The sequence below is a fragment of the Apteryx rowi genome, unplaced genomic scaffold (genome assembly GCF_003343035.1).
Source record: "Apteryx rowi isolate R43461 unplaced genomic scaffold, aptRow1 scaffold_220, whole genome shotgun sequence".
NCBI lineage: Eukaryota > Metazoa > Chordata > Aves > Apterygiformes > Apterygidae > Apteryx > Apteryx rowi.
The window spans coordinates 903,074-926,786 of NW_020448531.1; the positions used below are offsets into that span (position 1 = coordinate 903,074).

Genomic DNA, 23,713 nt, shown 5'->3' on the forward strand with positions numbered 1-23,713 from the left:
ATTCACAATAGGTCAGTACTAATTACAGTGAACAATGTTCATAAGTCCCTACATACTCATCTTAACAAGACAGCAAGGCTTATAGCCCAGGTAGATTTTTTAATTTTACTAGCTTATAATTTATGCCTAGAAAAGAAGTTAAATTTACAACTACTTATCAAGTTTAAGACTTATATCTTACTGCAGCTTTCAAAACAGAACTTTCCTCACAAGTACTGGCAGCTGCCTAAAACTGCAGCTTATTCTACGCTTTCCGCTTTCCTTCTGAGCACTTTTAAAGGAGAAAAAAATTAACATCACTGCTTAAGATCTAGTCCCTTCAAACCAGATAACAACTCAGAAGGATCAAAATCCAAGCAGTCCGCAACTCAGAACAAGCCTTGTAACAAGGCTCGTCCAGGATGAAAGCTAACAATATTTCATTCAATATCCTGCAGTCTGCACTCACCTTCAAATCTAGAACACAAGTATACAGGAGCGTACCTATGGTGTATCGCATAAGATAGTAATTAAGGCCCAGGTCAAAAAGTAATAATACTTTCTGAACAAAAACTACTTTATTTAACATGTCCCATGGTATATTCATTGCCTAAAGTAACAAGTTATTTTCAAACCAGCTATCTCACACCTTGCATTTTTAAGATTGTACAGAATTAAAAGCAAGCACAGTAAACAGCTTACCGTTTGATATACTAGACAGCATACAAACAAGACTAGTACATATATACCGTAGTTTCAAAAAAGGTGACCCGTTATGATGCCCCTATTCAGTGCCAAAACTTATTTCTTTGTAGATAAACAGCCAGTACTGTTTTTAAAAGGGTTTTTCTTTTGCTCTTTTGAGTTTTACAGAGCCAAGTCTACAGTCTTGTAATTTAAATACTATTAGGTTTTGGAATACATCACTGAGGTACAATAATACCAATTACATCCTAGAAAAACTAGGACTATACCAGGGTTATCTGCTTAAATAACTCACAAAATCTCAGGAAGGCCTTCAAAGTAAAATCAGAAGGTTTTTTTTTTTTTTCCCCCGTTTGAAATTTAGCTTCATCCCAAGGACAGCTAATAAGGGTGTTATCTCTCAGGGAATGGGAAGTTTAAGAGAGCAGCTGTGCGCAGCACAATGGCTCCTCTCTGCAGGGCAGGGCAGGGAGGGAAGAGACAAGACTTTTCGTTTCAGTCTTTGTCCTGCCGCTCTTCCCCCGAGGAGCGAAGGTTCCTGGCCCCGGCCGGGAGCAGCTGGCCCTCAGCCCGCTCCTTCGGACAGGCGGAGGTTACGGGGAAACCCTGATGAGTCACCCCCCCCCCTCCGGCGTTGGGGCAAAGTCACTCGCGGGTTTTCACCCCCTTTTCCACATCAATGGAGGGGGGGGAGCCCCCCACGAGGAGCGGGGCCCGGCTCCGGGGGGCGCCGGCGGGGAAAAGGGGGGGGGGCTGGGCACTCCCCACCCAGCGGCGCCGAGCCCCGAGAGACGCACTGCCCGCAGCGAGGTGTCACGGCTTTTACTGAGTCAGAGTGGCTGCTGACGGTGAGGCTCGGCCCCGCCGCCCTGCCGCACGCGTGGCGCCGCCACCGCCTTGTCCCTCGCCCCCGCGGGCGCAGCGGGGTCGGGGTACCGGGGATGCATGGGGCAGACACAGCAGGGCAAGGACACCGGGGATGCACCGACCGGGCGCAGCAGGGTCAGGACACCGGGGATGCACCTGGCTGGGCACAGCAGGGTCAGGACACCGGGGATGCACCGGCCGGGCGCAGCAGGGTCGGGACACCGGGGATGCACCGACCGGGCGCAGCAGGGTCAGGACACCGGGGATGCACCGACCGGGCGCAGCGGGGTCGGGACACCAGGAATGCACTGGCCAGGCACAGCAGGGACAGGAGACCGGGGATGCACCGGCCAGGCACAGCAGGGACCAGGGCACTGGGGACGCACCCAACTGGGCACAGCATGGTCAGGGCACTGGGGATGCACCGGCCGGGCACAGCGGGGTCGGGACACCAGGGATGCTGCGGCTGAGTGTCCCCTCCCTGCCCGGCCGGGGGTCACTCCTGCCAGTATGTGCCGTTGTAGGTGAAGGGCCCCGGGGAGACGCAGGGCCCGGGGCTGTCGGGCGTCCAGCGCTGGATCTCCAGCTGGGAGGCGGCCGGGTCCAGGGGCCGGACGATGACGGGGCCGCGCGATGCCACCGAGGGGTCCTCGTCGAAGAAGTTGAAGGGGCGCAGGAAGAAGCCGACGGCGTTGCCGGGGGTGGCGGTGTTGGGGACGTCCTCAGCATGCGGGACGTGCAGGAAGCCCACTGTCACCCAGGCCACCAGGTCCTGCCGTGGGGCACCGCAGCCGTCGGCGGGTGCCGGCCACACACGTGGGAAACACCCGCCGGCCTGGGCCCGCTGCACCCGCGCTGCGCTCTGCGCTGTACCCGTGCTGCACCTGCGCTGCACCCCATGCCCAGCACCTCTTGCCCAGACCAGGGCCCCCCCAGACGGCTGCCCGCCCCACCAGCCAGCGCCTTCAGCCATCCCACGGCCCCCGCCAGCCCCGCAGCCCTGCCCCATCGCAGCCAGCCCCACGGACCTGCCCCGCAGCCCTGCGCCGTCCCAGCCCCACCTGGTCCTCGATGCTCTCGTTGTTGCGGATGAAGCCCTCGAAGTTGACCAGCGGCTCCCAGGGGTCGTTCTGCGTGTAGAGGCTGCTGCTGGTGGCTTCGTTCTCGTGGCGCCGCGTCACGGCCAGGTGGTACCTGCGCGGGCAGAGCCGGGGCCGGCATCAGTCCCGCGGGGGGGAGGGGGGAGGACAAGGAAGCAAGGGGACGAGACGTGCTGCTGCAAGGGGGCTGGCGCCTGCACCCCCATGACCCCGTGCGCACACTGGCGGCGCCGGCTGCAAGCACACTCCGGCCGACTGCTGCGAGGGCTCCNTGCGCAGCGCTGTGCACAGCACCGGGCGAGCTGTCCTGGCCGTTCACAGCGCCATGCACAGCACCATGCATGTGTCCTGGCCGTGCACAGCGCCGGGGATGCTATCCTCGCTGTGCACACCACCGTGCAAGCTGTTGCAGCCTTGCACAGAATAGTGCAAGCTGTCCTGGCCGAGCACAGCACCGGGCACAGCTCCAGGCAAGCTGTCCTTGTGCGCAGCACCGTGCACGCTGCCCTCGCCATGCACAGCAGTGTGCAAGCTGTCCTGGCCATGCACAGCACTTTGCAGAGCACCATGCATGTGTTCTGGCCATGCACAGCCCCGTGCGTGCTCTCCCAGCTGTGCACAGCACCATGCATGCTTGCCCTGGCTGTGCACAGCGCCGTGCACACTGCTGCTCACAGCCAGGGAGCAGAGTCCCTCTCCTTGCAGCACCCTTGCAGTGCTGCAGCCCCTTGCAGCACGCAGGGCCCCCATATTTGTGCCCCACCGCGCACAGCACGGTGCATGGTGCCGTGCTCAGCCCCAAAGGCAGGGGCCGGACGTGCATGTCCACAGGGAATGTCCCTGTCCCTTGCACCGTGCGTGTCTGCAGGGAATGTCCCTGTCCCCTGCCCCCTCCCAGCACAGCTGAAATGGGATCCCGTTCCCCCTGATGGGGCCCCTGCACGGCTGCACACTCAGCGCTTTTCCTGGCCGGGCTATATAAAGCGGCGGGGAGGAGGGAAGCTCCTTCTCCCTGTCCCAGCACCGCGGCGCCCCTTGGACTTTTCCCCCCGTGAAGGCACAAGCGCGGCCATGAGCTCCCCGGCGGCCGCCGCTCCGCTCTTTGCCGAGGGCGAGGACTGCACGGCAGCCTGGACGGCGGCGGCGGCCGGCTACGACGCGCCAGACACCCACCTGGAGATCCTGGGCAAGCCGGTGATGGAGCGCTGGGAGACCCCCTACATGCACGCGCTGGCGGCCACCGCCGCCGCCAAAGGTGAACTGCGGAAAGCGGCGGAAAAACCTGCCGGGGCGGGGGGCTGAGCACTCACACGCTCGTGTCACCGGTGGCGCATTACCCAGGCGTCTCCTGAAATTTGGGAGAGCAGCTGGGGGGGGGAGGGGAGGAATTGGGGCTCTGGTGATGGTGGACGGGGGGCGGCGGGCGGCGGGCCCCACGTGCGGTGTGGCGGCAGGTGGCCGCGTGCTGGAGGTGGGCTTCGGCATGGCCATCGCCGCCTCCAAGCTGGAGGAGCTGGACATCGCCGAGCACTGGATCATCGAGTGCAACGAGGGCGTTTTCCGGCGGCTGCAGGACTGGGCCCCGGCGCAGCCGCACAAGGTAGGAGGCCCCGGCGCCCGGCCCCCCCTTCCTTCCCTCGATGGGCGCCTGGTGCCACTGTGTCCCCTTGCCTCGCCCGTCCCCTCGCCTCACCATGTCCCCTCGCCTTGCCACATCACCTTGCCTCGCCCGTCCCCTCACCATGTCCCCTCACCTCACTGTGTCCCCTTGCCTCACCATGTCCCCTCGCCATGTCCCCTCACCTCACTGTGTCCCCTTGCCTTGCCACATCCCCTCGCTGTGTCCCCTTGCCTCACCAGGTCCCCTTGCCTCACCTGTCCCCTCGCTGCGTCCCCTCGCCGTGTCCCCTCACCGTGTCTCCTCACCTCACCGCGTCCCCTCGCCTCACCAGGTCCCCTCGCCATGTCCCCTCACCTCAGCGTGTCCCCTCACCTTGCCATGTCCCCTCACCGTGTCTCCTCACCTCACTATGTCCCCTTGCCTCGCCATGTCCCCTCACCACATCCCCTCGCTGTGTCCCCTCGCCTCACCAGGTCCCCTTGCCATGTCCCCTCACCTCGCCATGTCCCCTCACCTCACTGTGTCTCCTTACCTCACCACGTCCCCTTGCCTTGCCATGTCCCCTCGCCGCGTCCCCTCGCCTCACCAGGTCCCCTCGCCTCACCATGTCCCCTCGCCTTGCCACATCACCTTGCCTCGCCCGTCCCCTCACCATGTCCCCTCACCATGTCCCCTTGCTGCATCCCCTCACCTTGCCCGTCCTCTCACTGTGTACCCTCGCCTCGCCGCTTCCCCTCGCCGCTTCCCCTCACCTCACCGTGTCCTCTCACCATGTCCTCTTACCTCACCGCGTCCCCTTGCTGTGTCCCCTCACCTCACTGTGTCCCCTCGCCTTGCCGCATCCCCTCGCCTCGCCGCGTCCCCTCGCCTCGCCATGTCCCTCCCGCCGCAGGTCGTGGCCCTGAAGGGGATGTGGGAAGAGGTGGCGCCGACGCTGCCGGACGGACATTTCAGCGGTGAGCCCCGGGGGCGGCAGCGAGGGGCCGGAGTGGCCGGGCGGCGCATCCCCGCCTCGGGGAGCGCGTGACACCCGCACGGCGCCGGGCGCCCGCTCGCGCACAGGCCTGTCCCGGTCATGGCCCCGAGACGCGTGTCGCAAACTTAAATAGCGCAAAACCAGCGACGCCGGCGGCACCGCAGGCTCTGACGCTGCTGACGCCGCTCCCCCGGGGTTTCTCCCCGCAGGGATCCTCTACGACACCTACCCACTCTCGGCCGAGACCTGGCACACGCACCAGTTCGCCTTCATCAAGGTAAAGCGCGGCAGCGGGGCCGCCCCGATTCGCGTCGGAAGGGGGAGGATTGGGGGCTCCCAGCGGGTGGAACGGGGGAAAAAACCCGAGAGGATCGAAACTTCCCGAGCTCGGGGACCCAAGACAGAGACTTTGTTCTCTGAAACCGAGCGTCACCGCGGCGTTTTGCAATGAGGGCATCGGCCGCGCTGCCGGTCCTCGGCGGGGAGCGAGGCGCCTTCACCGGCCCCGGCTCCCCGGCAGGACCACGGCTTCCGCCTGCTGCGGCCCGGCGGCGTCCTCACCTACTGCAACCTCACCTCCTGGGGCGAGCTGCTCAAGACCAAGTACAGCGACATCGAGGAGATGTTCGAGGTGAGGGCCGGAGGGGCGGCGCGCGACGGCCACGACGACGGCAAAGCCGGGGGGGGGTCCCGCGGCTGGCGCTCACCGCTCCCTTCTGCCTCCCCTCTCCGTAGGAGACCCAGGTCGCCCACCTGCTGGAAGCCGGGTTCAGGAGGGAGAACATAAGCACGGCGGTCATGGACCTGGTCCCCCCGCAGGACTGCAGGTACTACTCCTTCCCCAAGATGATCACGCCCACCGTCGTTAAACACTGAGGGCCCTCGCCCTGCCCGAAACCTCCAGAAGCAAACACGGGCAGACGGAAGTTGATCATTTACACCGCGAGGAGGAGAAAAAGCTCTCATCTCCCTGGATGCTAATGAGAGAAGATTCAAACTGATTTATCTAGCGGCGGGGAGACCGCTGGAGGCGTGGGACTGAAGCGCCCGGCCTTCAGGGGACCTCCCGAGCAAAAGGACTCCAACAAATCGGGCAGTGCTGTGGCACCCGGGACTCCCTGCCCCACCACGGGAGCCCCGGGGCCGCTGCACGTCCCCCTTCGTCGCAGGGACCTTCTGGGCTCCCTGGGTGAAGACCACACGGTTTTGGAAGCGGCCTGTCCCAAAGGCAGGGCCCCGAGAGCGCCTGGCTGCGCGCAGACGTGGCGCAGCCCTCGGGCCTTGCGCTAGTCTCCCTCTACGTCAGTTAAAGCGCGATTGCAGAGAGCGTGACTCAGAGCAATCAGCCAAAGGGGTTCAAGAACTAGTGATTTCCTACAAAAAACAGATCACTTTTAAAAATTGAGGGTTGGCTTTCCCCACAAAAGCCAAATAATCTAAACCAGGCGGGAGGAACAGGGAGAGAAAGAAGGGGGCAGTTTGAGACACTGTTGTTGGAGTCCGATGTTCCTGGAGCAACTCCCACCTGGAGTTTCCTGGAAGTTTTTGGCTAATGTCCATTTTAACAATTTCTAAATCTAATGTAGTCTAATAGTGTATAAAAGATGTTTCCCCCCTGTACCCAGAAGAGATAAAGTGCTATTAAAATGGAATAGAATACACAACCGCTATTTCAGTGCCGCTTATTTCTGCCTTTCGAAAGTGCATGTGATTTTGCAGCAACTGTTCCTTGTCCTGGGCGGTGCGGAGTACAATACACCAGTCTTCTGTGACACATACAGCCCGTGTCAAGCTTTGGTACTGATTTATTCTTACTGTACTATGGAGTTCTACAGCATTTATACTTATTGGTGATATTCTGATTTTTAAGCATTAAAATTTTACTTAATTACATATCTAAAATGTAATTAAATTCAGGCTGCTGTACACACAGATATAAAGGATTTATTAGATGTTTTGTAGGCATTATAAACAAAAAAGCAGGTGGAGGTAAGAAATGAGCTCAGGGAAACCTCGGGGTTCATCTGGATGCATTGGTCTCAAAGCTTCCCTCGTAAACAAGCCAGGCTCTAATGAACAGCCTGGTTTTAGCAGACCGCACTTCATGATCCAGAGGGGGAAGGATCCCTCACTTGCATTGCCTTTATTGTGAAAAGCAAAATAAATCCTGGGTTCTCCAGCTACTAGAACAGAGCTGTCTGATCTACTGAGTGCCTTGTTACTAGAGAAATGGCAAAAGTACAGGTCTCTTACACAGTTAACACCTTCATACTTCTGCGAGTCTAGTCTTGAGGAGTTCAGCAGCCTACAATTCCTAACAAAGCCAAAGAGCAAGTCTTTCTCTTCTCCCCTTCTCTCACAGGCTATTTGGGCCAGAAAGTAACACACCAAATGCTATCAAATTCAACTCCTGCTTTTCATAACTCAGTTTTCAAACAAGTTAAAACACTTCTTTATGCAAGAGCACTATATTAAAGACAAAAGAGCATCTTAACCAGATAGAGTTTTATTGGAAGGCTTGTGAAGAATACAGATTTATTGTGCGTAAGACTTCAAGCAGGTGCCCCAGGTGGACAGTCAGTGAGCAGGTCATAAATAAGTTGCTATTTCCTGTACCAGATCTGAATCTTCTTCTCCCGCTTAATCTTCTTCTGAAGCTGCAGGATTCCGTACAGCAAAGCTTCAGCAGTAGGTGGGCAACCTAAGAGGAAAAAAAAGAAAAAAAGGAAGCCTGTAAGGCTGCCAGCTGTACTGAATCATAGTCACCAGAAGTAGAACTGACAAGTTACGGATTTTAACCCAAAGCAGGCTGTGATCTTTCTCTGGCTTCCTGTATGTCACAGCTGCCAAGTTCATAAGCAAGAGGGCTACAATTTTAAAGATATTGAAGTGACAATGTTTTTTGAAAAGGTCTTTATAAAACATAGAAATGCTTTGTTTTTAAGCAAGATGGTATCCTGCAGGAGACAGGAAAAAGTCTCTCTGGTTGACTAAACTATAGACCTACACTATATACAACAGTTACCTGCTATCAATATCACTAAAAGAACTTCACTTGCTTACCGGAAACCTCAGGCAGAACTTACTGAAACATCTGCAATTTAAGCAAAACAGTTTGAAACAAAAAGGATCTTTAAAAACTACTCCAAACAGGACCAAATCCATCTGTTAATTCACACTCTACCAGGAGGTTCTGCTTAGGAGCTCCTGCACCCTAAATCCCCACCTGCACAGGACAGGACACAGAGAAGTAGCTCATGTTCTCCCTCTGCTTTTCAGAGCCCCAGTCCAAACATGCAAAGTCAACTTCACTCCGGGTCTGCTCTGAGTTAGTGTCCTGGCACCCAGAAGTCATCCTTCATACCTGGCACATAGATGTCCACTGGTACAATGCGATCACATCCCCTCACCACAGAGTAGGAGTAGTGGTAGTAACCTCCGCCGTTGGCACAGCTGCAAGAGACAGACAGACAGACATTTCAGTGCAGGTGCATTTAAACACAGCTCAGCAGCCTGAGGTGAAAGATTAGCAGGAGCCAAAGGAAACGTTAACGCAACATCCAAGATGCTGTGAGAAAAGAAGCCACCTGACAGTTAGAGATTTTACAGTAACAGATGAATTGAATGCCAAAATTTACTTTGTGGCCACTCAACCCGAATGCAGAGCTGCATCCTCTTACCGATACCTGGCTGGAAGACAGATTCTAGACTCGCAGTTACATTTCAAGCTGAATCAAACCAAACTGAACCATTTTCATGCCTCTCAGGAAACACAAATTCAGAGGGTCCTTCCTCCCCCCTGCAAAAACAGTTCTTTTGCCACATCTGCACAGAGTGTTTCTGGAATTGGGTATGTCCCTGCCAGGCCCTGGTGACACAGCTGTCCTCTGCCCAATGGCACCATGAGACGAACAAGATGTCAGTTCCACCATGCAAACACCACGGCTTCAAAGAGCCAGAGCTCCATGGAGCTCAGATTTTATGCACCACAGCAGAAACAGTTCGAAAGCTTTAGCCTGAACGCAAATCCTTAGCTTCTGGGAATATTTGATTGTCTAGACTCTGATAGCTGCAAAAAACCCAGAATCTTTCACTGGGAAGAATTTACAGTTTGAAGAAAAGCACCAATGTGACAGACATTATTCTTGTATCCACCTCACCCTTATCAAGGGTGAATCTTTACACCTTAGTTATCAGAAGGCCTCTTTATACAATTTAAGGGGTTGGAAATACAAACGGGAAATGAGTTCCCCTCCCTCCATCTCCCCACTCAAGTGGAGACACCAGTTTTCTCCCACGGAGCATAAGGCAATAGGGATGTCCGGGCACTTACCTTCCCATGGAGACGACATAGCGAGGTTCAGGCATCTGGTCGTAGACCTGCAGAACAGACATTTCAGACCGCTTTCCATTTGCGTCCAGTCTGCGCAGCTGCGCTTGAAGCGTCCACCCCAACCCCTACCTTCCGAAGAGCTGGAGCCATTTTGTTTGTCAGGGTGCCAGCCACGATCATGACATCGGCTTGCCGGGGACTAGCTCGAAACACTACCCCAAAGCGGTCCATATCGTAGCGAGGAGCTGCCATGTGCATCATTTCCACTGCGCAGCATGCCAAGCCAAACGTCATTGGCCACAAGGAGCTCTGGAGCAGGAGAGAGACGGGTTACGGGTAAGAACGCTCAAAGCGGGAGCTGAGACCCTGTGCAGGTAACTCACAGAACAAATTGCTTTCAGCTTTGATCAGACAGGAAAGGAAACAAAACAAGAGAGAGAAGTTTTAAGGTCTGTTTAATCAAAGCACCATAAATGAAAATGGTGTTCACCATTAAACGGGAGAGTAAAAACCATGGCTTCAGGGAGCAGATCCTAACAGGAAATAGGTGAGTGAAGAGATCTGTGCGTCTGCAGCCTCAGAGATGCTGAGCACACACAAAACCGCAGACTCTCTTCTTTACCTCTGACAATACTAAGAGACAGCCACCTCAGAAGCACTGCACAAGGACAGCAGTGACAGGAGAAGGCAAAACTCAGCTCAGCCAAAGCATTACTTTCCTCTTGACTCTCCAGAGCACACTGGATTCAGTGCAGTGTCACTTGTTCAACCTTCGCCACTGCACAGAGCAGCTGCTTATGACAAGAACTACGTAAAACTGAGAAGCGACATTTGCTTATTACCAAAGGACAACTCTGTTTAGACAGGCAGCATGCACTGCTTTGCACCATCATCAAATTAATTATTTCTCTCTCACTCTGATATACTATGCCCAAACGTCAACCTCTGGCCAAGAAACTCTGGCTATTTCCCTGCAGAGCTTGAAGAATTTTGAACCTATTTTTATCCTTAGGAGGAGGAGGCACATATCCATTTCCCGCAAGCACCTCAAACACCAGATACCATTTCTTCTTCGCGATCAAGACAGTTTCAGTGACTTACTCTTCGTGCCCAGTTGATGAGGTCATCGAGTTTGGTGACAATATACTCGCCCCTGCTAGAAGGGACGTAGGATTTTTTCTGGACCACAGCTGAGCTTTTTTGCTGGACCTGCGCAGGGCTGAAAACAAGCAAACAACATTCACAGCGTTATCAGTCTGCAATCATTAAGCGTGGCCATAGAATGCAATGCAGGAGCCTCAAGGAGCTACGATCCCATAAGGAATCGGTGGTGCGCTGCTTGTGAACAATCTAACACCCTCCGCTAGTACTGTAGGCTGTGCTTACGACAGGTTTTTTTTCCCCACTGTGGGGATATCTGTGTAATCTGCTGCCGTGGAAGAGGCCCTTTTCACCGCAGCCGCCTTACAGGCGGCGCCTGGCGGGTTCACCTCCAGGGCTCGCAGGCTGGCGACAGCCAGGTAACCCTGGTTTTTAACGAGTGACGTCAGGAGAGGATTTTCCCGCGTACCCAGAAGGAGCTGCAGCAAACGGAGCGTTTCCTCCCCGCCCCGCCCGGGCTCTCACCCCCAAGGGGGGGGGGGGGGGGGGGGGGGGGAGAGGAGGCAGCTGAAGGACCTGCCGCGAGGTGCCGGCGTTACCTGTCGGCACGATCAGCCGCCGCCGTCCCGTGGAGCAGCCGAGCGGGAGCGGGAGCCGCCGCGCCGGGCCTGCGAGAAACAAAGCGCCGCTGCGCTGGGTGCCGCCGGCCGCGGGGCCCCCCCGCTCCCCCCCGGCCGCGGGGCGAACAGCGAGCGCAACGTCCCGCCAGCGCGGAAAGAGAGGGAGGAAGGGAGCGTTTCACCGAGCAGGGAACAGAAACCCGCTTCGTCCCCCTCCCTCCTCCCCGAGGGTGCAGCTCGCTCGCTCCCGCCTCGCCGGCGCGGGGGCCCCGGGGGCGCTGGACACCGGCGCTCACACGCGGCCGCCACCCTCGGCCCGGCCTCACCGCACGGCCAGCGTCCCGCGCCGGGCGAGGCGAAGACCTGCAACGAGAGCGCGGGGCAGCTCAGCACCGGCCCGGCCCGGCCCCCCTCAGAGCCGCGGCCCGGCCCCGTTCGCCCGGCCCCCCCGCCGCCACTCACAGCCCAGCGCCGCCATGTCGCTTCCAGCCCTTCAGGCAACCTCTGGGCCGCGGTGCGCCCGCTCAGCGGTCCGGGCGCCGCGGTGCGCCGCCTCCGCGCGCCGGCGGGGAACGCGGGCGCGGCGCGGCGGGTTCCGCCGCAAAAACGGCGGTGCAGTGTGTGGGGGGGAAGGGGGCATCGGCTCGGGGGAAAACGGGAGAGCGCTCGGGATCCGCTGCGCCCCGCGGGAAAAAGGGAGAAGCAGGGCCGTCGTCCCTGGGTGGGCTCGAACCACCAACCTTTCGGTTAACAGCCGAACGCGCTAACCGATTGCGCCACAGAGACCGCGCTGCCCGCGCCGCCCGGCCCCGCGCTCCGGCCTCCGCCGCCCGCCGCCGCCGCGCTCGGAAAGTGGCGCCGGAGCGCGGTTGGGACCGGGGCGGCCCGGCGGGGCCGGGCACAACACTCAGCTGAAAGGGGGAGGAACCCCAACATAAGCGGCCGAAATAGCTCAGTTGGGAGAGCGTTAGACTGAAGATCTAAAGGTCCCTGGTTCGATCCCGGGTTTCGGCAGAAACTTATTTTCCCCCCCGGCCGCAGGAGGAGGGAATCAATCAAGGCTCTCGGTGACGCTGGGAGCATTTACAAACTTCATTTATTCCCGTTGGTCTTTGCCCAGGAAACCGTCACTTCTCTCTTTCAAACTGGTGCAGCCAAAGCACACGGCACACGCTTCTGCAAACTCTTACCCCATTCGACTAAAATGAAAGAAAGCTTTATACAGGAGTAAAATGTGCTTTTGGATGCTCTTGCAGAGAGCACTATTGCCCCTAGAAATAGCTGGGAGCTGCAGCTAGCAAACCCCACCCCGGCCCTGGGAAAGAGCAATAAAACACACTGCTTTAGTCTGCTGTGGTAGAGAGAGGCAGCAAGAAGTCGTGCTTCTGTTAACTCCCCGCCGCCAAGGCTCAAGGGCTTCAGGTTTAGATAAATGCATCACACACTCCTCCCATCTTGCTCCAGATTGTTTTAATATGCTAGAAACAAACACAGGCAGGCTGATTAACACTGTTACAGGTACGCAGTTCAGTTAAGGGAATCTACATCTATCAAAACGAAACAACCTTAATCAGTAGCTTGTCCTTGACACGGATGATGCATTTGAATACCTGTTTTAAATAAAGCACAACAGAAAACAGTGAGTCTGCTTTCTCCTTAATTTCTCACTAAATCTTCAATTTTACTACCTGTAAATCGTCACTCTTCATTTAATAACATGAAACTGTGATACTGTTTAAAAACATGATGCTAGGGTTCTATCTGACATAGAAACTAAACCCAGCCTTCGGGCAATACAAAAATTCAGGTGCAAGACACTCTTTCTTTGTGCAGTTAAGGCCACAGATCAAAACCAGTATTTGAAATACATACATACATTTCAGGAAAAGTAACACTAAACCTTGGAGAGTTCCCATCTTTCATGTGCCAGTTTAAACTGATTTAAGAAATCAGTTCTGTACAGCACCACAGCAGTAAAAATTGTACATTGCAACACTGAATTTGGTCTTGAGATACTAATATTACTGTAAGTAATTTTTAAACATGCTGATTCAAAAGTTGAATGGGCTTTTAAAGATGTAAACATTTTAAAGTGCTTCAACACAGTGTATATTCTTAGTCACTCCCTGGTGAAATAGTACAATTTGATTCAACAGACCAGTTCTCATTTTAAAAATAAGAACTAAGATACTAAGAGGAGAAAGGTATGAAAAGCAAATATTTGGATAAAGAAGGCAGCAGAATTTGGAGGTTAACTCCTGTGCAATAGCTTGGAAAAATAAGATCTTAACACTATTAGAAGTTTTTTTTTATAGTGCCATAAATATTATGGTAATTGTGAAAAGTGTACAGATAATTAGGTTTTAAAGGAGAGGGAACCTTTAGGGGCAGGAAACTTTATACACTTTGAAATCTCCATCTTTAAGTGTCACTCATGTCTCCACAGTTAATTCTATAAGTGTGTAATCAAAAGCGTTATATTACAACAGGAGATGCATCACCCCTCATCACAAAAACTAGTGAAAGCTAAAAAAAAAAAAAGAGATTTACTATATTCTTATCATTTAGGTACTCATGAATGTCACTGTTCCATTTGAATAAGGATTCCAAGTGAGTACTGAGACTCAATACACACTACAGTGTAATTAAGATTAAATGATATTCAATTAGTATTATACCCAAGATAACACAGAATCAATATACCATTTTATATTTAAGTTTCTCACTTAATTTCTCACTAAATCTTCAGTTTTACTACTTGTAAATCAAATCACGTTCCTGTTGGACAAGTAAACAGATCAGATTTTGACTGTAGTATATGCAAATATCAATCATTGGCTCTTTTCCATTAAGTAATTATTAATTGTGCTGCAGGTTTGCCAGAAGTAATTATCTGCAATATACCACACTTCTAGCAAAAGCCTGGGGAGGGAACAATGCATGGTTAAATCAGACAAAAAAAAAAAAAAGGTAGAATAAGTCAAAAGAGTTCCTAAAATCATGATATCAGTGTTTTTAAAACGGCATTCAAAATGGTTTAACTTTTAAGTGGAAATATGAAGCTTTTTGTTTGTTTTAAGTAGGCATTGGATTCCTTCTCCACCAAATTTCACAGTTGTCCTACCAAAACAAAAACAAAACACGAAAGCCTCTGTGACTTGGGTTTCATCACTAGGTACCAGTTTTATTTCCCATTTTTAAACACAGGTAGAGTAAGAATAGTCAACCCTTTGGAAAGGTTCTTAGATAGTATATTCAGTAGCAGTACAGTTACCAAGCAATACGTGGCTACATAATTTACCAGTACATGTTTTTCTGAGGACAGTCGACCTTCGTTTGTCAGAGATATTTGGCCACAATAATTAATGCAAAAAACTTAATACAAGAGTTACATCAAGCAGCTTTGCAAAACCTTTGCTGTTCTCCTGTGGACTCCATTCCAAGCACACTGAGTGGATGAAGATAACTGGCTGGCAGTACACTTGTAATAGTGTTACTACATATTTATACATTGTCTTTTACAGGAAGTTCAGCATGGCAAGACTGAGGAAAGTAATACGTAGCTCCATTACGCAGAACTTAGAGCAAGGACTGAAGATACAATTGTATCTTAAGGTAATACAGCATTATAATGATTTGTTACATCTTTTGAAGACTATTTACATACTGATTAAAAAAAGTAAAAATTACACATTTTATACAGGTGACCACTTCTCCATTATATACATTCAGTGCCACTATAGACTTGGGAAAGTTCCTACCACTATTTATTTGCTGTCTTCAGATGCTAGTTCAGTCTTCCACCTCTTTCTTTCTAGAATTTCTTCATCAAATATTTCTCTCTCCCTGAAAAAGAGATACGTTGAAGTTCTGCAGTAAAAATAACCCTACTATGTTAAGAAGAGTGTAGTGTTAGTATAACTCAGCAAGAATCTTCCCATGTTTAATCATTTCATTATTTAGACAAAGAGAATGTTGGTCTTGCAGAGAAAGGGAGGATACTGACCCCTAAGTGCACCTCTTTCTCTCATACTTGTACTTTTCTTTATGAACAGTAAGCTGGTACGTAAAAATTCAGAGAAAACATTAAAAAAAAGATACCTTTTGCTCACAGATGGTCCTTTTATGTATTTCTCTTCTGCCTTCTTGTAATCTATGTCATCCACAGCAGAAATCGCATAAATGATGGCCTATAAAAGGACTTTTAGTTAATTGATACTAGTGAAACAAAGACTAAATTACAACTACAATTATTTGAAATGGTCTCAGCAGGTGAGCACATTTTTGGAGTGAGATTCTTCATCCACTTAGAAAACCTGGAGGAAACTGCTCACTGTGCATTTAAAGCTCTCCAACACAAAGTACAAACTTTTCTTTTAACATATTCAGGAGAACATTTTTACAACCAGATTAATATTCTTAATAATTCTGTTTCTCAAAAAAATAAGTGTTCACCTAGGTCCTAACAAAGACAATAAAAGTCTGCAAAAGTATAACTAAAAGAAAAAACAACCCACAAACCCCACAGACATAACTTGACAAAGAAAAGAACTATACAAAGTTTCAGAAATAACAATCAAAATATACTAAAAAGCAATCATTCTCTCTTTAAAACATCATACTACCTAAAGCTTCTCCATTCTGTGCTAATGGCTTAAAATCAACGTTTAGAATTACACTGGTGCATATACAATTTATCTCACTTATAAATTTACTATTTTATTAAAACTAACATATGCAGCACCACCAGGAAGCCTGTAGCTACTAAAATTGGGGCTTCCCCCACCTCCTTCAACATATTTATTCTCTGATTACCAACACATGCACACAGTTTAAAAACCTCCAGCCCCAATATTTTAATACTCTTTGCTCAAGATGTTTATAGAGATTAAGCACAGTGTCAGACCCTTGAGCTTAATAGTCCATGCCTCAAATTGGTGGGTAGGCCGCAATATACCTGTCCTGCTCAAACGTCACTCAATACCTGGAGAACACGGGAAGTCAGTAAATGAGAATCACAAAACACTAATGTTATTTACTTACTTCAGGCAAAAGGACATCTGAAATAAACTTTATTCCATCTCCATTTATTCGATGCAGATTTCTGGTGCCTCTTTCATGATACACTTGCCTCAAGTAGTTTACTACGAGGTCTAATTGTTCTTCATCCTCTAAATAAGTTTCAACGCAGGTCACGTACTGACTTGAATTCAGGAATTCTTTCAGCCACCGGGATTGTTTTCTGCTTTTCAAAATAGCCAAAAGATGCTCTTCTGCCCCCTTGGTCTTCACTATAAACTCCACTATCTTTTCATTAGCTTTATCTCTAGCAGCCCTTGTTCTGTCAGGAAGGAGTTTCTTGGAGGGCTTGCTAGGCGAAGTTTCTGACGAAGATTCTTCAAGCTCTTCCTCTGCTACATTTGTAAAGGTCATTTGGACTAAGCCTTGAATACCTTCCTTTCTAACTGGATAGCCTGAAAGAAAAGCCACAATCATACATATTTACATACATGTAAAATAAGGGGCCTTCTTGATAGGGGGAGAGGTTTTTTTTCCTCCCTCCACTATAGAGGAGAAAAAAATTTTCATTTTGCTTAAGAAGCAATAGGGAGTTGAAATTGTGAAAGGAGCTCTGAAATGAACTCACTAGTGACCAATAGTGACCAATTACTTGATTTAATCCAGCATCTCATCTTTAACAATCAATATTTACCTAACTTTTTTCCATGTGTTTTTTTGTTGTGGAATGAAAGTTCTATAGTATAATAATGACATGTAGTAATTTGAACAGTATCCACTCACTGGGTCTAATGTGTAACTCAACACACATTCATCAACATTAGAGCTCAGTTTATCTACTGAAAGGAGAACACAAAAGATAACCTCACCACGAATTCACTTACTGATATCATCAGCAAAATATTCCAAGAAGGATCCCGTAAAAGAATGACAACCTAAAAAGCCCAAAACAGGGTTATTTATCAGTTTAACTAAGTCCTTGAAACAAAGTTGACAGCCTTAATGTTACCATCTTTTTTTCTGATCTATATCAGAATGGATGATGTTGCCTGACCCATGTGCTTACCTACTCTGATCCGATAGTCAGAAATCAATCGAATACACCACTCAATTTCTCGGCAGTAAGCTTCTTTGGCTCGGTCCTACAATACAAAAGTCATTTGCATTAAAATAAAGTAACCTACTGAAGTTTTTAGTTCTAGGACACTAACTAGTTAACAAAAATGTTTAATAATAATGAATCAAAGTTTATGTGCAAGTCTTCTGCATTTTCTTGAAATTCAGCCTCTGTAACCACATTGTCATGCAGTGCGAGGGGGGCTCTGGTCTATGTAGACCACCCACAAATGAAAACATAGCAAGAGTTCTGCACAGCAGGCTACTTTCCAAATATGCATGCAGCTTTAGCCTCACTTTGAGGAGGACAAAAAGGTGTCACATGGATCCCATTCTCACCTTATTCTTCATTTTGCAGAGAACAAATTACAGTACATTTAACTACTTTGTTCAATAGGAGAGCATATCTCTTCACAAAACTGGAAACAGACGTGTTAACTACAATACGCTCCTCTGGTGGTGAAAGTTGTATATTATATAAACATTTCCCTCCCCCCTGCCTCCAACGTTTGTATACACTTGTATGTGTATCATACTGGCAGTACTTACTATTAAGTCCTGCTTTTCTTCACAATCAAAGTGCTTTAGATTCCTAAGAGATACTGAAAAACTTGATGGAACAAAGAAATACAGTTAGTGAATAAACACAGACATACAACTTAACTGCCTTCATTTCCTGCAATTCTACATCTCCCTGAAAATTAGGTTTCACAAGCAATTCAACAGTGGAGTTTCTAGTAGTTTTAGTTTTCATGACAAGCTAAAACTTAGGAATTTATATGGAATGAGAAACACCTGGTTTTAAAACAAAACTAAAGGCAGGTCCACATTTCCTGAAATACTGTTTTCAGGAAGTTTGGCCACCACACACAGAAAAGTATCCAGATCCCCAGCCCTTTTGTTATTCCTCACATAGGCTGGCATTCAGGCTAAATGATATCACTTATCTCAATTAGCAGCATGATAAAGCAAGTGGCCCATACCTGCAAGTCCTAGCTTTAACTGCTTCCCTGCTTTGAGACGAACATTAGTTTTAACTCATATTGCAATCGCGCCATACTAGGAAGACAGTATAGAAGACTGCCCAATAGAAACCCAAGATTCAGAACCTAACCAAAACCCACATTTACCCTTTTGTCTTGTCATTCGTATTCCCTTCTATTAACAGCACATTTGCCTTTTTGTGTTTCCGCTTCACTTTCTTTACCTGTTGAAGGGATAAAGTCTCATTAGCATTCTAGAAGCTTAACAGCTTTATAAAGCAGGAACGTTGTTTTCATTAATACTATATAATGCACCCTGTACATAAGTTATACAAAGATGAAAAATTAACTTTGAACTGACATGTATTGCAAACTATAGCAACACCCCGATAGAGTGTCCTCATTAATCCATATGGACCTGTCCTTTTTTAGTTAGTAACCGGATATAACTGCTCTAATGATAAAGGATTTATCAAGCCAAAGATTGCTCCTGTAAGGAGCAATCCTCCACTTCAATATGTGAATCAACTACATTTATTTTTAATGTGCTTTTGTCACGTGCAAATTTACTTCTCTTATCTTTGGTTTTGCTTCAGTTTCTGCTTAGGAAACAAGTATGTTAGAAATTAGGAAAAGCTCTATTGGAAGTTGTTGAACATTTCCAACTCCATATGAGTCAAAAAAGACACTCAGGTACTTAGTAAGCTGTTCCTTATCAGACCTCTTACATTTTCTGAGAAGGCAGAGAGTTGTTCTTACCACTGCTGGCCAATATGGATATCTTCGCAATTTGCACCAGACCAAAATCCCTTCTTCAATTGACTGTGGCTCTATAACAAAACAAAACGGTGGTATTTTTTTTTTTTTTAAATGAAGAGAAAAACAAACACACACACAAGACAGTTAACTTCCCCTGACTTGTCAGCCTCCCTTCACACAAGAAGTATTCCACAGATTTCACTCTAACACATTTCAAGTACAGCAAACCCACCCTGCCTCCCCCCACCCCCAATGATTTGTTTCAAGTTTGGATTCACTTTCTAGAAAGTGTTAGGTTTCATTAATGGAAGTTACCAGGGCTTACCAACAAATTAGAAGCATATGTTCTCTAAAAGCACACACACAGATCTTGGGTGATTAGGTCTCAGACAGGTACACTCATGCCTTACCTTGATGCGATAGAATACTAGGAAGTTCTTCATCTTCCTCCTCCTCCTCATCTACCAGAGCCGAGAGGAGAGAGAGATTCTCTGAGGAACTTATCTTTGAAGATGTATCAGAAGATTCCAATCCTGCCAACAGCAGCAAACATCAGTCACGATAAGCAAAGGTATAAACGATTAAAAGAATCAGCTTCAGACTACCTGAGATATATAAATATGAAAGTTAACCCATTAAAGTGTGAATTACTGTAACACAAGGCTGTTAGACGATACAGACCCTCAAGATTCTTTGCCTAGGTAAAGGCTAATATTTTGAATTCAGTTGTGCTACTACAGATTCTGCTTCCTAGAAGATCAGAAGGTAGACAGTCCCTGAGATTATGATGGGAAGTAGCAAATTCATGGAAACAGCTAGAAATGAAACAAGACACCTACAAATAAATTCATCATATAATACTATTAAGCCAAAGCAGGAGAAGCTCCCCAGCTTAAGCCATGACTGAGATCATACTTATGTATCAATAAAAAAAGGAAAGGAGCAAGAACAGGCTTGCTTCAGGGCTCTGTAACAGTCTGATCCTTTATATAACATCACTTCATCTTAATACTGTCCTGCACACTAACTAGAGAGCAGTAAAGACAAATTCCATGTGAAATTAGTAAGTCATCCAGTGACAGACATAAAACACTGATAAGTATGATTTTTCAGTGCAAAACACTAAACAGCTCCAGATGACCTAAATATGACTTTAGTCTTTTAGCCCCTATTAAAGCAATCACATTTTTTGTTTCCTTAAAACTTAAATAAAGAAAAGAAGAATAAAATATTTTAGCATAAAATTAGCAACTTAAGAACCTCATCGACAACAATAACCCCTGCAATATTTCAGGAAGATAAAAAACAGTGCTCGGGAATCAAAAAGACATGAAGTTTTTTCTTCCCCAAGAGGTATGCTCACCTTCATCTTCCTCAAAGTCAGGCAGCTGAAAGTCCTTTACTTTATTCCTAAGCATGTGTGAAGTATTCTTGTTTTCCTCCTCTTTAAGCTTAGACAGGAAACTATCAGAGATATTTCCATGGTTCGAAGGCCCAGGTGAAGATTCAAGGCAATTTCTGCATTTCCTTTTCCTGCATGAAGACAGAGTTGCATTGGTCTCCTGTTTTCTGTGTTTTAAATCCACCGGCTTTTTTCTTTCATCTAGTTTCTTTGCTAAATTTTCACTCTCATTACTGATGCTGCTCTCCAAGTCATCCAAGGCACATTCACAAGAAGAATCCAGTATTGGCCTTCTAGGTTGACCTTTGGTGTTTGCCCTTCTTCTGACAGATACTACTGTGTCAGACTTGCAGGAAACAGACACAGGATTACTTTCTTCAGTAAGAGGATGCACTTGATCTTCCGGGAAATCATTAATACATGATATGGGTGATCCTGCACCTCTTGGTCTTTTTCTTCCTTGCTTACTTTTCTCCTCCTTTGGCTTAAGTGAGGATTTATTTTTTGTCTGGGACTTTGCCAGCAGTCTGGGCTTGACTTTTTTCTGCCTTGTTAGTGATTTTGATTCTGTCATTTTGCAATTTTTACTTTCTGAGTTTGATGCATTACACAAGTCCCTAGTCCTACATTCTGAAGGTTTTGTTCTATCTTCACATGCTTTAGCGCCCTCTTCCAAAATGAAAGAATGTTTCAACTTTTGTTTTTTTGTATCAGTTTTCAGGTTGGGGTTATTTTTTTGTTCTCCTTTCTTCTTGGGAGTCTCAAACTCCTCTTTAGTTAGGAGCGATCGACAAGTAGTTAAGGGGGTAGATGAGAGAGATCTTACATTGTTCTTCTGGGATAATTGAGTACTTGGTTCCTCTTCTGAGGGTGTTACTTCTCTGGGTGAGTCATTTTGATTCAAAATATCTAGGGCAATTTTAAGAGAACGGCGATATTTCAGTTCTTCTACAGCCTCGCTAGAATTCTTCCCCTGATCTGCTGGAAAGGAATAAACAATAACCCTTCTTTGTATACAAGGCATAACAAATCATATTTATAGTATATTTTTTGTCATAAGACAGAACTTAATATTTAAAGCATCAACAATTTTTAAGGTTTAATATATAGAAAGACAAAAAGTACAAGCTTCTAATGCATTTTTCTCTTATTTTGATGCAAGGACTCGTAACTTTCTTCACCGTTCCTTCCAATGCACAAAGAGAAAGAGTACAAGTAGCTTTGATAATGTTTACTCTTTCCAAAATTGATGGATGGAATGGAAAAGCAAAAACCCAAGAAATACACAAGTGAGGTATACGAATGTTATCCATCAGGTCCTTTGTGTATGTTTTACACAAAAACAAAGCAAACATTTTGACACAGCCTCACCTAAGTTAGAGGCGATGTTTTGTATACATTCTTCCTTCAGTGGTTCAGTATCTGCACAGTTGACACTAGCCCTGAAAATACAATAATGCTGATTAACATTTTAATGCCATGACAGTTTCTTTAAAAGCATAGTATTGCTTTCTTCTGGCAATAAAACTACTTCTTCTCCAAAACCAATATATATATTTTTAAAAAACAATCCAAGATGAGTAATGTCTGAGCTAACAGAATATCGTTTATGGATGTCCCACTAGACAAAATATGTTCAGTTCTAAAAAGGCAGTGGGTTTTGGGTTAGCCATCTAATCATTTTGTTAGTCAGCAATCTCATTTCACACATATCTTCAGACTCAGGGGTTACAGTATCTTTTTTTATATCTAACAACACAAGCATGAGACAATGACAACGATACTTAACTGTTCTTCCAAGCCAAGTATTTCGACTTTAAAAGATATCTCCTTTGCATTAGTAACAGATGGTTTTCCAGGAACTCCAGTCTTGGACAAAATCTACATTAAAGAGGAGACATGCATTTAAAATCCTTGATCAAGTCTGTTAGATTACAGGATAGATCTGACTTAAGGTTTTTAATATAAACAGCATATAATGGATTAACACTCCATAACATCTGTTTTCATTATTAGCAACTCTACAGGTTAACCCTTGTTTAGAAATACATATATATTTACTTAGAGCAGTTGCTTTCAAAAAATTAATGTCTATCATTTGGGTAACTCATTTAAGCTGTTAACACCAACTGTGCAGCTTTAAGGAGATCAGCATCTTTGTTTCAGTTTACATACAAAATCATCAATAGATTAGCTTCTTCTCACAAGCATAACTTTTCTGTTCTTATTCTGTTTCATCCTTTTCTAAGTTACCTCCGCAAAACCTTTCTTCATTTGTACATCTATTACCTTTGCTGGCCATAAACGCTTCTTCCACTTGCAAAGAACATATTCTTGATCTGTCATGACTGTGTTTCATGTAGAAAAGGAAAGTCCCAGCACGCTCTGAAGAGAAAGACAAAAGACTGAAGTCACCCCAAACTTGCCAAAAGTTTTCTTTTTAAAGTAATTCAGGACTGAAATGGGATGTATATGATTATATGTATTGTTTTACTTTTGAACTAGCTGGTCTTTACCAGCATGTACCATGAATATTACCATGCACGTACATTCTCCAGAAATAAATTCTGGTAGAGCAGCCTTCTATACCCATCCAACCCAAGAAGGTCTTACTGAACTATCAAGTATAGATAACACAGCCACAAATGAATAAACCATACTGTGGAAGTCCCACACACTCTGCAGGAGGGCAAAGCAAGTTTCTTTTGTCCATTGAGGTAACAGGAAAAAGAAATTCACTATTATCAAATTCTGACAACTGAAGCCAGTTGTCGTAACCTACAGTTCACACCATGCCGTGCAAACTTTGTTATTACACTCTGAGCACCTCCACCACACCATTCTCACAAGTTTCTTAACGAGATTCGGCCTTTCAGAAGCAAGGACCTTCCTGTACTTACAGGGCCGGAGACCGCGGTTTCCCCGGCACCCCGTCTGGCGGTCCTGCCAACGAAAGACGGCAAAAAGCAAGCGTTATCACCGCGTTTCAGGCGCAAAACTCCCCGGGGGAGGGGCCGGGGCACGAGGCCTGCCTGAGGCCTCCCCGCTGCTCACGGCGGCCTGCGCCCCCCCCATCCCGGTGGCGGGGCTCGGGCGGCCATTTCCCCTCCCCTCCCCTCCCCTCCCGGCCCC

At 47.9% G+C, this 23,713-nt stretch overlaps 4 protein-coding genes and 2 non-coding genes across 11 annotated transcripts in view; 2 read left to right on the forward strand and 4 right to left on the reverse strand.

Moving 5' to 3' along the window:
- Positions 1-2,047: 2,047 nt before the first annotated feature.
- LOC112965606 (amiloride-sensitive amine oxidase [copper-containing]-like) lies at positions 2,048-2,978 on the reverse strand. Its single transcript, XM_026064749.1, has 3 exons — positions 2,971-2,978; positions 2,613-2,745; positions 2,048-2,323 (listed from the first exon to the last, which is right to left on the reverse strand). Exons 1-3 carry the CDS (start codon positions 2,976-2,978, stop codon positions 2,048-2,050), a joined length of 417 nt encoding a protein of 138 aa, XP_025920534.1.
- Positions 2,979-3,485: 507 nt separating this feature from the next.
- On the forward strand, positions 3,486-6,888 carry GAMT (guanidinoacetate N-methyltransferase). The gene is made up of 6 exons (XM_026064872.1): positions 3,486-3,906; positions 4,106-4,251; positions 5,165-5,228; positions 5,458-5,525; positions 5,769-5,879; positions 5,984-6,888. Exons 1-6 carry the CDS (start codon positions 3,486-3,488, stop codon positions 6,122-6,124), a joined length of 951 nt encoding a protein of 316 aa, XP_025920657.1. The 3' UTR covers positions 6,125-6,888.
- Positions 6,889-7,736: 848 nt separating this feature from the next.
- On the reverse strand, positions 7,737-11,823 carry NDUFS7 (NADH:ubiquinone oxidoreductase core subunit S7). 3 transcript variants are annotated; one of them, XM_026064877.1, is made up of 8 exons: positions 11,765-11,813; positions 11,629-11,665; positions 11,282-11,350; positions 10,683-10,800; positions 9,711-9,890; positions 9,582-9,628; positions 8,613-8,701; positions 7,737-7,949 (listed from the first exon to the last, which is right to left on the reverse strand). In XM_026064877.1, exons 1-8 carry the CDS (start codon positions 11,778-11,780, stop codon positions 7,852-7,854), a joined length of 654 nt encoding a protein of 217 aa, XP_025920662.1. In that variant the 5' UTR covers positions 11,781-11,813; the 3' UTR covers positions 7,737-7,851. The 3 variants fall into 3 exon arrangements, with proteins under 3 accessions (XP_025920662.1, XP_025920664.1, XP_025920665.1); XM_026064879.1 differs by lacking the exon at positions 11,282-11,350 and having other exon boundaries at positions 11,765-11,795; XM_026064880.1 differs by lacking the exons at positions 7,737-7,949; positions 8,613-8,701 and adding an exon at positions 8,715-9,317 and having other exon boundaries at positions 11,765-11,823.
- Positions 11,824-12,014: 191 nt separating this feature from the next.
- TRNAN-GUU lies at positions 12,015-12,088 on the reverse strand. The gene has a single exon. It is a non-coding gene; the product is annotated as a tRNA-Asn (tRNA).
- A 155-nt stretch (positions 12,089-12,243) lies between these two features.
- Positions 12,244-12,316, forward strand: TRNAF-GAA. The gene has a single exon. It is a non-coding gene; the product is annotated as a tRNA-Phe (tRNA).
- A 439-nt stretch (positions 12,317-12,755) lies between these two features.
- The window catches only part of LOC112965641 (PWWP domain-containing protein MUM1), an 11,258-nt gene continuing 300 nt past the window's right edge, over positions 12,756-23,713 (reverse strand). The window contains exons 2-15 of one of the 4 annotated variants that reach the window (XM_026064816.1): positions 23,482-23,524; positions 22,871-22,966; positions 22,371-22,462; positions 21,953-22,023; positions 20,543-21,559; positions 19,590-19,712; positions 19,180-19,250; positions 18,568-18,644; positions 17,987-18,047; positions 17,388-17,463; positions 17,206-17,256; positions 16,346-16,776; positions 15,404-15,492; positions 12,756-15,148 (exon numbers count right to left, since the gene is read on the reverse strand). In XM_026064816.1, the coding sequence (XP_025920601.1) occupies positions 15,070-15,148; positions 15,404-15,492; positions 16,346-16,776; positions 17,206-17,256; positions 17,388-17,463; positions 17,987-18,047; positions 18,568-18,644; positions 19,180-19,250; positions 19,590-19,712; positions 20,543-21,559; positions 21,953-22,023; positions 22,371-22,462; positions 22,871-22,927 (2,295 nt within the window). In that variant the 5' untranslated portion in view covers positions 22,928-22,966; positions 23,482-23,524 and the 3' untranslated portion in view covers positions 12,756-15,069. Of the gene's footprint in view, positions 15,149-15,403; positions 15,493-16,345; positions 16,777-17,205; positions 17,257-17,387; positions 17,464-17,986; positions 18,048-18,567; positions 18,645-19,179; positions 19,251-19,589; positions 19,713-20,542; positions 21,563-21,952; positions 22,024-22,370; positions 22,463-22,870; positions 22,967-23,481; positions 23,641-23,713 lie in introns of those variants that run through there. The other 3 variants (XM_026064814.1, XM_026064815.1, XM_026064817.1) reach the window with 3 other exon arrangements.

What these genes read in the sequence shown, in the direction of transcription:
- LOC112965606 (XM_026064749.1), bottom strand. An exon ending in ACGAGAGCATCGAGGACCAG is followed by an intron (nt 2,324 to 2,612) that starts GTGGGGCTGGGA and finishes GCCCCACGGCAG; the next exon opens with GACCTGGTGGCCTGGGTGAC.
- GAMT (XM_026064872.1), top strand. Translation starts at nt 3,486, where the DNA reads ATGTCCCTGTCCCTTGCACCGTGCGTGTCTGCAGGGAATGTCCCTGTC. An exon ending in GGCCACCGCCGCCGCCAAAG is followed by an intron (nt 3,907 to 4,105) that starts GTGAACTGCGGA and finishes GTGTGGCGGCAG; the next exon opens with GTGGCCGCGTGCTGGAGGTG. An exon ending in GCCGGACGGACATTTCAGCG is followed by an intron (nt 5,229 to 5,457) that starts GTGAGCCCCGGG and finishes TTCTCCCCGCAG; the next exon opens with GGATCCTCTACGACACCTAC.
- NDUFS7 (XM_026064877.1), bottom strand. An exon ending in TGGCTCCAGCTCTTCGGAAG is followed by an intron (nt 9,629 to 9,710) that starts GTAGGGGTTGGG and finishes TCTGTTCTGCAG; the next exon opens with GTCTACGACCAGATGCCTGA. An exon ending in TATGTCGTCTCCATGGGAAG is followed by an intron (nt 8,702 to 9,581) that starts GTAAGTGCCCGG and finishes TGTCTCTTGCAG; the next exon opens with CTGTGCCAACGGCGGAGGTT.